The sequence below is a fragment of the Babylonia areolata genome, chromosome 29 (assembly GCF_041734735.1).
Source record: "Babylonia areolata isolate BAREFJ2019XMU chromosome 29, ASM4173473v1, whole genome shotgun sequence".
Lineage (NCBI taxonomy): Eukaryota > Metazoa > Mollusca > Gastropoda > Neogastropoda > Buccinidae > Babylonia > Babylonia areolata.
In genome coordinates this window covers 2634612-2648342 of record NC_134904.1, presented here as the reverse complement: position 1 = coordinate 2648342, position 13731 = coordinate 2634612, and the positions used below count along the sequence as shown (strand labels likewise).

General features: G+C 40.8%; 1 protein-coding gene across 1 annotated transcript in view; it reads right to left on the bottom strand.

Annotated features, from left to right (window-relative positions):
- The window catches only part of LOC143274829 (uncharacterized), an 80949-nt gene that overhangs the window by 49385 nt on the left and 17833 nt on the right, over positions 1 to 13731 (bottom strand). The window contains exons 13-18 of the mRNA XM_076578769.1: positions 9068 to 9193; positions 5884 to 6075; positions 4248 to 4316; positions 3665 to 3748; positions 2748 to 2873; positions 1418 to 1489 (exon numbers count right to left, since the gene is read on the bottom strand). Of these exons, the coding sequence (XP_076434884.1) occupies positions 1418 to 1489; positions 2748 to 2873; positions 3665 to 3748; positions 4248 to 4316; positions 5884 to 6075; positions 9068 to 9193 (669 nt within the window). The remainder of the gene's footprint in view (positions 1 to 1417; positions 1490 to 2747; positions 2874 to 3664; positions 3749 to 4247; positions 4317 to 5883; positions 6076 to 9067; positions 9194 to 13731) is intronic.

Sequence of the window (13731 nt, the reverse complement as noted above, 5' to 3'; positions counted from 1 at the left end):
GTCTGCAAGTGGTTTTTTTCCTCTCTATTTTTCTGTCTGCAAGTGGTTTTTTCCTTCCTCTCTATTTCTCTGTCTGCAAGTGGTTATTTCCTCTCTATTTTTCTGTCTGCAAGTGGTTTTTTCCTCTCTATTTTTCTGTCTGCAAGTGGTTTTTTCCTCTCTATTTTTTCTGTCTGCAAGGGTTTTTTTCCTCTCTATTTTTTCTGTCTGCAAGGGGTTATTTCCTCTCTATTTCTCTGTCTGCAAGTGGTTTTTTCCTTCCTCTCTATTTTTCTGCCTGCAAGTGGTTTTTTCCTTCCTCTCTATTTTTCTGTCTGCAAGTGGCTTTTTCCTCTCTATTTTTTCTGTCTGCAAGTGGTTTTTTCCTTCCTCTCTATTTTTTCTGTCTGCAAGTGTTTTTTTCCTCTCTATTTTTCTGTCTGCAAGTGGTTTTTTTCCTCTCTATTTTTCTGTCTGCAAGTGGTTTTTTTCCTATTTTTCTGTCTGCAAGTGTTTTTTTCCTCTCTATTTTTTGTCTGCAAGTGGTTTTTTCCTCTCTATTTTTTCTGTCTGCAAGTGGTTATTTCCTCTCTATTTTTCTGTCTGCAAGTGTTTTTTTTCCTCTCTATTTTTCTGTCCGCAAATGCACCTGTTTTACCATCATCATCAAAGTGGGTCTTTTTTTAATTACATAATTTTGCTAGGGACATTCGTTTAGTTGCCATCAGTTCTTTCACCTGCAGGAAGTGCAAAATGCACACGGGACCTCTGCACCACTCTTTTTCTCTTTTTTTTTCTGTCTGCAAGGGTTTTTTCTTCTTCTTTTTCTGTCTGCAAATGTATTTGTTTTACTATCATTATCAAAGTGGGGTTTTTTTTTCAACATAATTTTGCCAGGGACATCTGTTTAGTTGTCATGGGGTCCTTCACCTGCACAAAGTGCATGCTGCACACGGGCCCTCAACTTATTGTCTCATCCGAAAGACTAACATATTTTCCATCCTTGATTAAATGCCATTCCCTGGCTGCAACTTTCTCCTGTTGCCAGTGTGTGCACATGTCAAGTTTGAAGTGTTTAAACAGACTTTTTTTTTGGAGGAAGTGTCTGGGTTTGCTCTTCTGTACCTTTTATTTACCCATGTGCCAGAGGATGAGCAGCACTGACCAGCACCTGCCTCGAATTGTGCACTTTTGTCTTGTTTCAAAGAACAAACCGTTTCATTGTCCATGTCCAACACAAAGACTTGTCAGGGATGAAAACAAGAAGAATGGAACCTGAATAACTGCAAGTCATGACTGGAAAAAAACACAAAAAAACATTGGTGATGGAAGATACTGCACACCCTGGTGATGGAATGGTTAAGGGATAAACACAAGCAGAATGGAACATGAATAAGTGTGATGTGCTGTTTGTTTTTGAACAGTTCAGTTGGCATACCTTCAGCTTTGCCTCGGTCTGTGTAATAGTAGTCTGGTCATCCAAGTAGCTTCGCATTTTCTTTTGCAGCTCCTGAATATGAAAAGAAAACAAGATGTTAGCAGCACAAACACATGCACACACACATACACAAACACACACATATATAAAATACATACACAACCACACGCATACACCTCCCGCCAAACAAAATCAACCACAAATAAACCTGAAATCAACAAGCATTCCAGACTGTGAGCTATCATACAATGTGCACACCACCACAGAGAATCCAGCCAACCACACAAAGACAGATCACAGCTGAAAAACTGTAAATATTGGTCCAGTATAACCATGAAAAACAACCACAACAACAACCGGGAAAAGAAAATTAGGCACCAGTACAATCACATTCATGCACAAAAACCTAAGACATGCTTCTGATATTGACCTTTCCTTCAATTTCTGACATTAGGAATTAAAAAAGCCTGAAAATAAATATGATTCATATACATAACACAGAAATTATACACAATAACAGGCATAAAAAAACAAATACTGCTAACAACGGGCACCTCACATGTCCTTGCTGAAAAAAGAATACAACATAGCAAGAGTGCCCAATCATCAGCCAAAAAAACCCAAACAAACAAAAAAAAAAAAAGAAAAGATATTCAAGTCTCTCTAGTAAAAAAAAAAAATAGACGAATGGACCAGCAAGGCAGAAAGAAAAGTAAAATAAAGCAGTGACAAAAAGAGCACTAGAAAAGAGGAAATTCCCAGCACAGAATTTCCAGAAGATGGGGGTTACTATTCACACTGAAAGAGCCCCTCAGCATCCCCACAGGGGACACCACAGAGAAGCCAGGCAGCACACTCATGTCCATGCCTTCAAGTCCTACATACAGAGAGGGATCTTTACTCCTCCCTCCACTGGTCCTTGAATGGTGGTCTGAATGTCAGTCAGTCGGATGAGACAATAAACTAAGGTCTTGTGTGCACCATGCACTTAACAAACATTAAAAGAACCCACAACAACAAATGGGTTGTTCCTGGCAAAATTCTGAAGAAAAACCCACTAGTATACATGAGTATGTGTGAGCGTGACTGAAGCCTGACTGCATGACACAGGAAACGAATGATGAGTGCCTAAAGACAGCTGTCAGTCAGCTCTACCCAGGTTGGCAGCCTGTTGTGCAAATGACTCCGTGTTTATAAAGTGCTTAGAGGCTGGTTTCTGACCCAAGATAGGCATTATGTAAGTATCAACAATAATAATAATGCGAAGCTTGGTATCTGACGTAAGATAAGTGCTATGTGAGCATCAATAATGATACTAATTGGTGGTGACCTGAATGAGCTTGCGCTGCATGTGGACCTCCTGTTGGTAGACGTGCACCTTGGTCATCAGTGACTCCTTGGTCTGCTGGCTCAGCCCTTCCTTGTGGCGATGGCTCTTCAGCTCTCCTTCCAGTTTCTGTCCACACAAGGCGTCAGTAAAGAAATCACTTTTATTGACAGTGAATTGCCTTATTTCCTTGTGTCAAAAGTGGTGGGTAATGGATGTCACGTTATAATGACTAGGTAGATGAGTTGTTTACTGGATTTGGGATCAAGGCCTGTGTGTGCGTTTGGAAATGAGGACATCTTATTATTCTTCAAAACAATAGTTCTTTGGTTTGTTTATTTCATCAAATTAAGTTCGTTAATCTTCATGTGAAGATGTATTTACTGGTAGTTTGAATGTGTTGATGTTCTGTTTGTCAGTGGTATGATCTTTGACACAGATGCAAGCCATTGTCCTTTTATTCCTTTACATCCAGTGTCAGGCTTTTCCTGTCAGGCTGTTGTGGACAACATTGTCTAGTTGCTAAATTCTATGTGAAAAATGGTCCATCTCAGAACTTCTTCCATATACATCTTTTTTCTTCATTTTTTTCCAAGTTCATGAGAAACCATGTGAATTATTTCCCTGATCCTTGCAAAATACTTTGCATCGGAACATTGTTACATCAAGAAAAAACAACTGAAGTGTCCCTTGACAAATGTTGTAAAACAGTAACTCCTCAATGATTTTCTGCAGAAAAGAAAAAAAAAATGAAGAAATATCTTAAGAGATTATATCTGAGAAGTCAAGCTGATGTTTTAACATAAACAACATCAATAAATCAGATGCTGACAATCCAGTTGCTATGACTAATCCACTAAAAGGTTTCTGTGAATCACAAAATGTACCTGCAGCACAGGCACTGACCCAAGAAAACTCACCGCCACTTTCTTTTGCAGGTTTTCTTCTTTGCACCGCCAGCTGCTGGCTTCTTTGGAGTAGCGGTCAACAACCGCTTGAAGCTCCTGTAAGGTGCAGAGTGTCAAATGTCAACAACCCACAACACCAGGACTCCTAAACACTGCCAAAACGCGCACCATCCACTAAATTGTCTCTGCTGAAGACTGAAGAGACATACACATCATTTCTGAGCCAAACACTCCTGGTAATATGGTCATTGATACTACATCCGTGCATAACCACAGCTTCAAAATTTAATGGCCATGTCTAGACTAAGTTACATTATTTCACAGAAATTTGAATAAGAAAAAACAAAAATAAAATATTCCAATGTTGATGACCTCTTCACAGAACAAAACAAAAAAAAATCTCCCCTCCTCCCCCCCAAAGACTTTCCAAATAAGGTAAGTGCAACATGAACATAATTTGCTTGACATAGTGATCTACTTCCTCCAGGCACACCTTTGTTAATAGGGCAAATGTACTTTGTTAAACAAAGAAAAACACAACATTATGACACATTCAAATCACTGTTGTAATTGCAAGCGTGAGTATCCATCCTACCTTCAACTTTTCCACAGTTTTGTTGTCTTTGATGGAGCGATGGCCTGGTCTGACAGTGACCTGTAAAGACTGCAAAGAGCACAATCCATACATCTCAAAGATCAGTCAGTACACACATACTGAAAGGAACACACTCCATAAACTTCAAAGATCAGTACACACATACTGAAAAGAACACACTCCATAAACTTCAAAGATCAGTACACACACACTGAAAGGAGCACACTCCATAGGTCTCTCATATCAGTACACACACACTGAAAGGAACGCACTCCATAGGTCTCTCATATCAGTACACACACACTGAAAGGAACGCACTCCATAGGTCTCTCATATCAGTACACACACACTGAAAGGAACGCACTCCATAAAAACCTCAGTCTGTGCACACACACTGAAAGGAGCACACTCCATAGGTCTCTCATATCAGTATACACACACTGAAAGGAACGCACTGCATTATCCTCTCAGATCAGTATACACACACTGAAAGGAGCACACTCCATAAGCTTCTCAGATCAAAGCACACATACTGAAAAGAACACATTCCACAAGCCTCTCAGATCAGAATACACACACTGAATAGGACACACTCAACCCTTTGAGCCCTGACCACCGTGGTGGTAGAGAAAAATGAGGTAATGCCTAGCCACCGGTTGAGCGGTGCGTAAACACTTGTGTCATGTTTTGCTATTGGTTGACTTATACTGAAGAGCCAATCAGAAAAACCGTAATATTCTGACGTCAGCGAACGTAGTACCAACATGGCCGCGCCTTTTCACTGTGTTTTTGCATGTGCTTTGGATAAAAAAGATCGATTTCAATATAAGTCAACCAATAGCAAAACTCGACACAAGTGTTTACGCACCGCTCAACCGGTGGCACTCTTTTTCTATCTGCCGTGACACATTAAATACCAATTATTTGCAAATTTTGGCTCAGGAGCTCAGGCAGAAGGGTTAAAATTGTTCAGGAACTCAGGGCTCAAAGGGTTAAGCCTCTGATCAATGCACACACAGAAACTTGTGAAAGGAGCACACTCCATAAACCTCTCAGGTCAGCACACACACATGTGAGCAGAGGCAGAAATCATTTGCATCGTTGCTAATTCTGCTTTTGAATTGTTATAGGGTTAAAGGTCTCACAGCCTTTCACAGCCATCAGGAGAGTGAACTCGTTATCCATTGTGTCTTAGGGTGGGATTACAAGGTTTTGAATTGTTATAGGGTTAAAGGTCTCACAGCCTTTCACAGCCATCAGGAGAGTGAACTCGTTATCCATTGTGTCTTAGGGTGGGATTACAAGGTCAGGACCCAACCCTCCCCTTCCGCTGGTTTAACTTTCCTTGACCTAAGTCAGGTACCCGTTCACATTTGGGCGGAGTGAGGAAAATCAAAGAGCAAAGCGCCTTTCCTGATGACACAACACCATTCAATTCAATTCAATTCAATTCAAAATACTTTATTATCTGCTTCAACCAAAAACAGAAAATTTTTGCCAAAGCAGGGCTTCAAACCCTGATCACTGGGGAACACTGGATCAAAAGTCTGCCTTTAGAGATGGGGGCAAAAAAAACAGAAGAAGACAAGAAACCAGTCTTACAAAAGTGGAACAGAGAAAACAGAACCTGACGCACCACACGTTTTTGCTGTGACGCAGAGGCTGGCAGGATCTGCATGTGAGCAGTGGTGGCACCATCCAGGTCCACCTGGGAAGTGTCCAGGCCGGAGGACATCAGGGACGTGTTCAGCTTGTAGTGCAGCTGCTGCAGCTCCCCAACCTGCTCCTCCTCCTGCTCTTCATAGGCCGCCACCAGATCCTCCAGGTCCTGCAGCAGTGTGCAGCACACTTCACGGATTAATTGTATTGTATTACTCTTTCTTGTCACAACAGATTTCTGTGTGTGAAATTCGGGCTGCTCACCCCAGGGAGAGCATGTCACTACACCGAGAGCGCCACCCATTTAAAAAAAACAATTTCTGCCTGCAATTTTATTTGTTTTCCTATCAAAGTGGATTTTCCTATAGAATTTCGCCAGGGACAACCCTTTTGTTGCCATGGGTTCTTTAACGTGCGCTAAGTGCATGCTGCACACAGAACCTTGGTTTATCATCTCATCCAAATGACTGACGTCCAGACCACCACTCAAGGTCCAGCGGAGGGGGAGAAAATACTGACCACTGTATGATTCTAACCGGTGTGCTCAGATTCTCTCACTTCCTAGGCAGACACAATACCTCTAGGCCACCACTCCACTGATAATAACAATGATAATAATAATCAATTATAATAAATTCCAGTATTCATCAGGCATGCCACCAAGGCAGGAAAAAAAAAGAGGAAAATCAGACAACAAAAAATGCAGCTGAAATTGGAAAAAAAAAAGAGGATTTTTTTTTCCCTGTGGACTGAACCCACAACAGTGTCAAAAATAAAAGACTAATTAATACAGACATGGATTTTCTCAATTAGTGTAACTGTTTACTCCCCCCCCCCTCCCCCCATCTTTAGAACGAGGCTTAACATGGTACAATCCCCCCCCCCTGACCCCCCCCCCCGCCCCCCCAAAAAAAAGGGTGGGGAGGGGGGATCCGGGGGCATGCTCCTCCGGGGAAATTTGACATTTTGAACACGAATTAGCCATATATATATAAAATCAGAGTAAAAACACGTAACAACAAAACACATGGAATGGGCTTGCAAGGGTTGCTCCAACTGACTTTTTAGTGTCTATTGATTGGTATATAGTCTATATAGACACTAAAAAGTCAGTTGGAGCAATCCTTGCCAGCCCATTCCATGTGTTAGAATTTACCTGGAAAAATTAGTATTGTTACTGTCGGGCAAACTGGGTGTGAGAAAAGCACACAGAACATTACAAAGAAACGCTGTTAGTATGATAAAAAAAAATGATCATGCATGAATTATAGCCTTACCGGACCACCAATCCACAGGTAAATTTATCCAACAGCAAAATGTCATTCAGCAAAGTTAAGTCATCCAAACAGGTCTGTCCCAGAAACAGGAAAACTTTTAGTTTTACTCTGGATGTAGTTGTAAAACAGGGGTTTTGCAGGAACATGGAGGAGGCATATGCACGTACAGGACACTCAACAAGATTTCTTTGAGAAGAAGGCTCGGATCAAAAGAAGATGTTTTAGCTGTCCGTTCAATGAAAACAGGCCTTGGCATTGACAATTTGTGTGAGTCGTTCACTGTAGCCTAGATCTACGTCGCTGTAGCCTAGAGTAAGCCGGTCAACAAACGAGACTTCCCGCGAAGCGGAAGTGAATTCTGGGATAGGCCTACTATGATAATCATTGATTGGAAACCGGTGCAGAGCCAAAAATGACCCCCGCCTTCCAGAATTTATTGAAATGTGTCGCTCCGCAGAAATCAAAGTTTCGTGCGGCAGAATCATCTTCACTGGCGGCGGATCGATATTTTGAACGGCTGATTTGTAATGAACCACGGCGATTTTCCGCCTAACGGCGGAAAAGTATCATGCTTGATTCATATAGCCCCCACCCATAAACAGGTGCCCAAAGGACTGCCTCCTTGCCATGGTGTGGGGGCTTGCAGGCCTCAGGGATCCCTGGAGCTATGCTGGTGGGGGGCTCATGCCCCTGGTAGGGCCATCCAAGCCTGACAGGTCGAAGGGTAGAGGCCGGACAAAGCGCGATCCACTGGTCCTCCAGGTTGGAGGTTGGACACAGGACTGACAACCCAGTCCCCCCCAAAAAAACCTTTGTCGAGGAAACAGTCTTCGTTGCTGCCCTACATGCCAGAGGGCATAAAGGGCAGTAAGTAAGAAAGAAAATATGAATTTACATGGCGTTGAATGTTGTGAAGACACATCACAAGCACTTTACAAATTAGGGATTTTGTGACTGTACCTTTTAGCATTTAACGTCCACAAAAGGTGTTTCGTTTTCAATTTAGGACAAGTAAAAATACACCAACTTCAATGACTTAGAACCAGCACAAAAGAAAAGGAGAGAAAAAAAGCTTAAGGTGGCTGAGAAAGAAGTGTAATGTTATACCCAGCCATTGCAGCGAAGATGTTAGCCTTGTACACTGATGACTGGGAGGATGTGGCTTTGTTCCCCATCAGAGGAAGGCTTTTTTCGGCCCAAGGCCAGCTTTAACCCAGAGTTGAGTGTGTTATGGGCTCAAAGGGTCATTCACTTCATGGATGTGTCTTTGAATTTGTAATTGTATTTCTCTGTGTGAAATTCAGGCTGCTCTCCCCAGGGACAGCGCGTCATTATACTACAACGCCACCCATTTTTTTTGTATTTTTTCCTGCATGCAGTTTTATTTGTTTTATTTGTTTTTCCTATCGAAGTGGATTTTTCTACAGAATTTTGCCAGGAACAACCCCTTTCATTGCCGTGGGTTCTTATACATGCGCTAAGTGCATGCTGCACACGGGACCTCAGTTTATCATCTCATCCGAATGACTAGCGTCCAGACCACCACTCAAGGTCTAGTGGAGGGGGAGAAAATATCAGCGGCTAAGCCGTGATTCGAACCAGCGCGCTCAGATTTTCTCGCTTCCTAGGCGGACGCATTACCTCTAGGCCATCACTCCACATTTCCTGACCAACACTGCAGGTGTCTGTATCTCTCAGCCTGGTTGACACCATGCTATGTTAAAAGAAGAGAGCCTTGTCAATTAGTCCCACATCTAGGTGGACCACCATTGCAGAATCTTCATTACCCCCCATCATCATCAAAATATAGAAAACATAGTCAAAATGTCCCAAATTCTGGGACACACACACACACACACACACACAAAAGTGTGGCATACTGACCCGAACTTTCCTGCAGAGGTCGTCAATGGAAGCTTGTTTGTCTTCCAGTTGTTTCAGCCAGGACTCCTCATGGCTCTCAAACAGGGCCAGGTGCTGCTTCTGACCTTCCCGGGACTTGCGGCGCTCCTGCCAGCCAAACATTCCTTATCATCATTTATTTACCTATCACTGTCGCTCACAGCCAAACATTCCTTATCATCATTTATTTACCTATCATTGTCGCTCACAGCCAAACATTCCTTATCATCATTTATTTACCTATCACTGTCGCTCACAGCCAAACATTCCTTATCATCATTTATTTACCTATCACTGTCGCTCACAGCCAAACATTCCTTATCATCATTTATTTACCTATCACTGTCGCTCACAGCCAAACATTCCTTATCATCATTTATTTACCTATCACTGTCGCTCACAGCCAAACACTCCTGATTCCTTATCATCATTTATTTACCTATCATTGTCACTCACAGCCAAACATTCCTTATCATCATTTATTTACCTATCACTGTCGCTCACAGCCAAACATTCCTTATCATCATTTATTTACCTATCACTGTCGCTCACAGCCAAACACTCCTGATTCCTTATCATCATTTATTTACCTATCACTGTCGCTCACAGCCAAACACTCCTGATTCCTTATCATCATTTATTTACCTATCACTGTCGCTCACAGCCAAACACTCCTGATTCCTTATCATCATTTATTTACCTATCACTGTCGCTCACAGCCAAACATTCCTTATCAACATTTATTTACCTATCACTGTCGCTCACAGCCAAACATTCCTTATCATCATTTATTTACCTATCACTGTCGCTCACAGCCAAACATTCCTTATCATCATTTATTTACCTATCACTGTCGCTCACAGCCAAACATTCCTTATCATCATTTATTTACCTATCATTGTCGCTCACAGTCAAACACTCCTTATCATCATTTATTTACCTATCACTGTCGCTCACAGCCAAACATTCCTTATCATCATTTATTTACCTATCACTGTCGCTCACAGCCAAACATTCCTTATCATCATTTATTTACCTATCACTGTCGCTCACAGCCAAACACTCCTGATTCCTTATCATCATTTATTTACCTATCACTGTCGCTCACAGCCAAACACTCCTTATTCCTTATCATCATTTATTTACCTATCTTTGTCGCTCACAGCCAAACATTCCTTATCATCATTTATTTACCTATCACTGTCGCTCACAGCCAAACATTCCTTATCATCATTTATTTACCTATCACTGTCGCTCACAGCCAAACACTCCTTATTCCTTATCATCATTTATTTACCTATCACTGTCGCTCACAGCCAAACATTCCTTATCATCATTTATTTACCTATCACTGTCGCTCACAGCCAAACATTCCTTATCATCATTTATTTACCTATCACTGTCACTCACAGCTAAACATTCCTTATCATCATTTATTTACCCATCACTGTCGCTCACAGCCAAACATTCCTTATCATCATTTATTTACCTATCACTGTCGCTCACAGCCAAACACTCCTTATCATCATTTATTTACCTATCACTGTCACTCACAGCCAAACATTCCTTATCATCATTTATTTACCTATCATTGTCGCTCACAGCCAAACATTCCTTATCATCATTTATTTACCTATCACTGTCGCTCACAGCCAAACACTCCTGATTCCTTATCATCATTTATTTACCTATCACTGTCGCTCACAGCCAAACACTCCTTATTCCTTATCATCATTTATTTACCTATCTTTGTCGCTCACAGCCAAACATTCCTTATCATCATTTATTTACCTATCACTGTCGCTCACAGCCAAACATTCCTTATCATCATTTATTTACCTATCACTGTCGCTCACAGCCAAACATTCCTTATCATCATTTATTTACCTATCACTGTCGCTCACAGCCAAACACTCCTTATTCCTTATCATCATTTATTTACCTATCACTGTCGCTCACAGCCAAACATTCCTTATCATCATTTATTTACCTATCACTGTCGCTCACAGCCAAACATTCCTTATCATCATTTATTTACCTATCACTGTCACTCACAGCTAAACATTCCTTATCATCATTTATTTACCCATCACTGTCGCTCACAGCCAAACATTCCTTATCATCATTTATTTACCTATCACTGTCGCTCACAGCCAAACACTCCTTATCATCATTTATTTACCTATCACTGTCACTCACAGCCAAACATTCCTTATCATCATTTATTTACCTATCATTGTCGCTCACAGCCAAACATTCCTTATCATCATTTATTTACCTATCACTGTCGCTCACAGCCAAACACTCCTGATTCCTTATCATCATTTATTTACCTATCACTGTCGCTCACAGCCAAACACTCCTTATTCCTTATCATCATTTATTTACCTATCTTTGTCGCTCACAGCCAAACATTCCTTATCATCATTTATTTACCTATCACTGTCGCTCACAGCCAAACATTCCTTATCATCATTTATTTACCTATCACTGTCGCTCACAGCCAAACACTCCTTATTCCTTATCATCATTTATTTACCTATCACTGTCGCTCACAGCCAAACATTCCTTATCATCATTTATTTACCTATCACTGTCGCTCACAGCCAAACATTCCTTATCATCATTTATTTACCTATCACTGTCACTCACAGCTAAACATTCCTTATCATCATTTATTTACCCATCACTGTCGCTCACAGCCAAACATTCCTTATCATCATTTATTTACCTATCACTGTCGCTCACAGCCAAACACTCCTTATCATCATTTATTTACCTATCACTGTCACTCACAGCCAAACATTCCTTATCATCATTTATTTACCTATCACTGTCGCTCACAGCCAAACATTCCTTATCATCATTTATTTACCTATCACTGTCGCTCACAGCCAAACATTCCTTATCATCATTTATTTACCTATCACTGTCGCTCACAGCCAAACACTCCTGATTCCTTATCATCATTTATTTACCTATCATTGTCACTCACAGCCAAACATTCCTTATCATCATTTATTTACCTATCACTGTCGCTCACAGCCAAACATTCCTTATCATCATTTATTTACCTATCACTGTCGCTCACAGCCAAACACTCCTGATTCCTTATCATCATTTATTTACCTATCACTGTCGCTCACAGCCAAACACTCCTGATTCCTTATCATCATTTATTTACCTATCACTGTCGCTCACAGCCAAACACTCCTGATTCCTTATCATCATTTATTTACCTATCACTGTCGCTCACAGCCAAACATTCCTTATCAACATTTATTTACCTATCACTGTCGCTCACAGCCAAACATTCCTTATCATCATTTATTTACCTATCACTGTCGCTCACAGCCAAACATTCCTTATCATCATTTATTTACCTATCACTGTCGCTCACAGCCAAACATTCCTTATCATCATTTATTTACCTATCATTGTCGCTCACAGTCAAACACTCCTTATCATCATTTATTTACCTATCACTGTCGCTCACAGCCAAACATTCCTTATCATCATTTATTTACCTATCACTGTCGCTCACAGCCAAACATTCCTTATCATCATTTATTTACCTATCACTGTCGCTCACAGCCAAACACTCCTGATTCCTTATCATCATTTATTTACCTATCACTGTCGCTCACAGCCAAACACTCCTTATTCCTTATCATCATTTATTTACCTATCTTTGTCGCTCACAGCCAAACATTCCTTATCATCATTTATTTACCTATCACTGTCGCTCACAGCCAAACATTCCTTATCATCATTTATTTACCTATCACTGTCGCTCACAGCCAAACACTCCTTATTCCTTATCATCATTTATTTACCTATCACTGTCGCTCACAGCCAAACATTCCTTATCATCATTTATTTACCTATCACTGTCGCTCACAGCCAAACATTCCTTATCATCATTTATTTACCTATCACTGTCACTCACAGCTAAACATTCCTTATCATCATTTATTTACCCATCACTGTCGCTCACAGCCAAACATTCCTTATCATCATTTATTTACCTATCACTGTCGCTCACAGCCAAACACTCCTTATCATCATTTATTTACCTATCACTGTCACTCACAGCCAAACATTCCTTATCATCATTTATTTACCTATCATTGTCGCTCACAGCCAAACATTCCTTATCATCATTTATTTACCTATCACTGTCGCTCACAGCCAAACACTCCTGATTCCTTATCATCATTTATTTACCTATCACTGTCGCTCACAGCCAAACACTCCTTATTCCTTATCATCATTTATTTACCTATCTTTGTCGCTCACAGCCAAACATTCCTTATCATCATTTATTTACCTATCACTGTCGCTCACAGCCAAACATTCCTTATCATCATTTATTTACCTATCACTGTCGCTCACAGCCAAACATTCCTTATCATCATTTATTTACCTATCACTGTCGCTCACAGCCAAACACTCCTTATTCCTTATCATCATTTATTTACCTATCACTGTCGCTCACAGCCAAACATTCCTTATCATCATTTATTTACCTATCACTGTCGCTCACAGCCAAACATTCCTTATCATCATTTATTTACCTATCACTGTCACTCACAGCTAAACATTCCTTATCATCATTTATTTACCCATCACTGTCGCTCACAGCC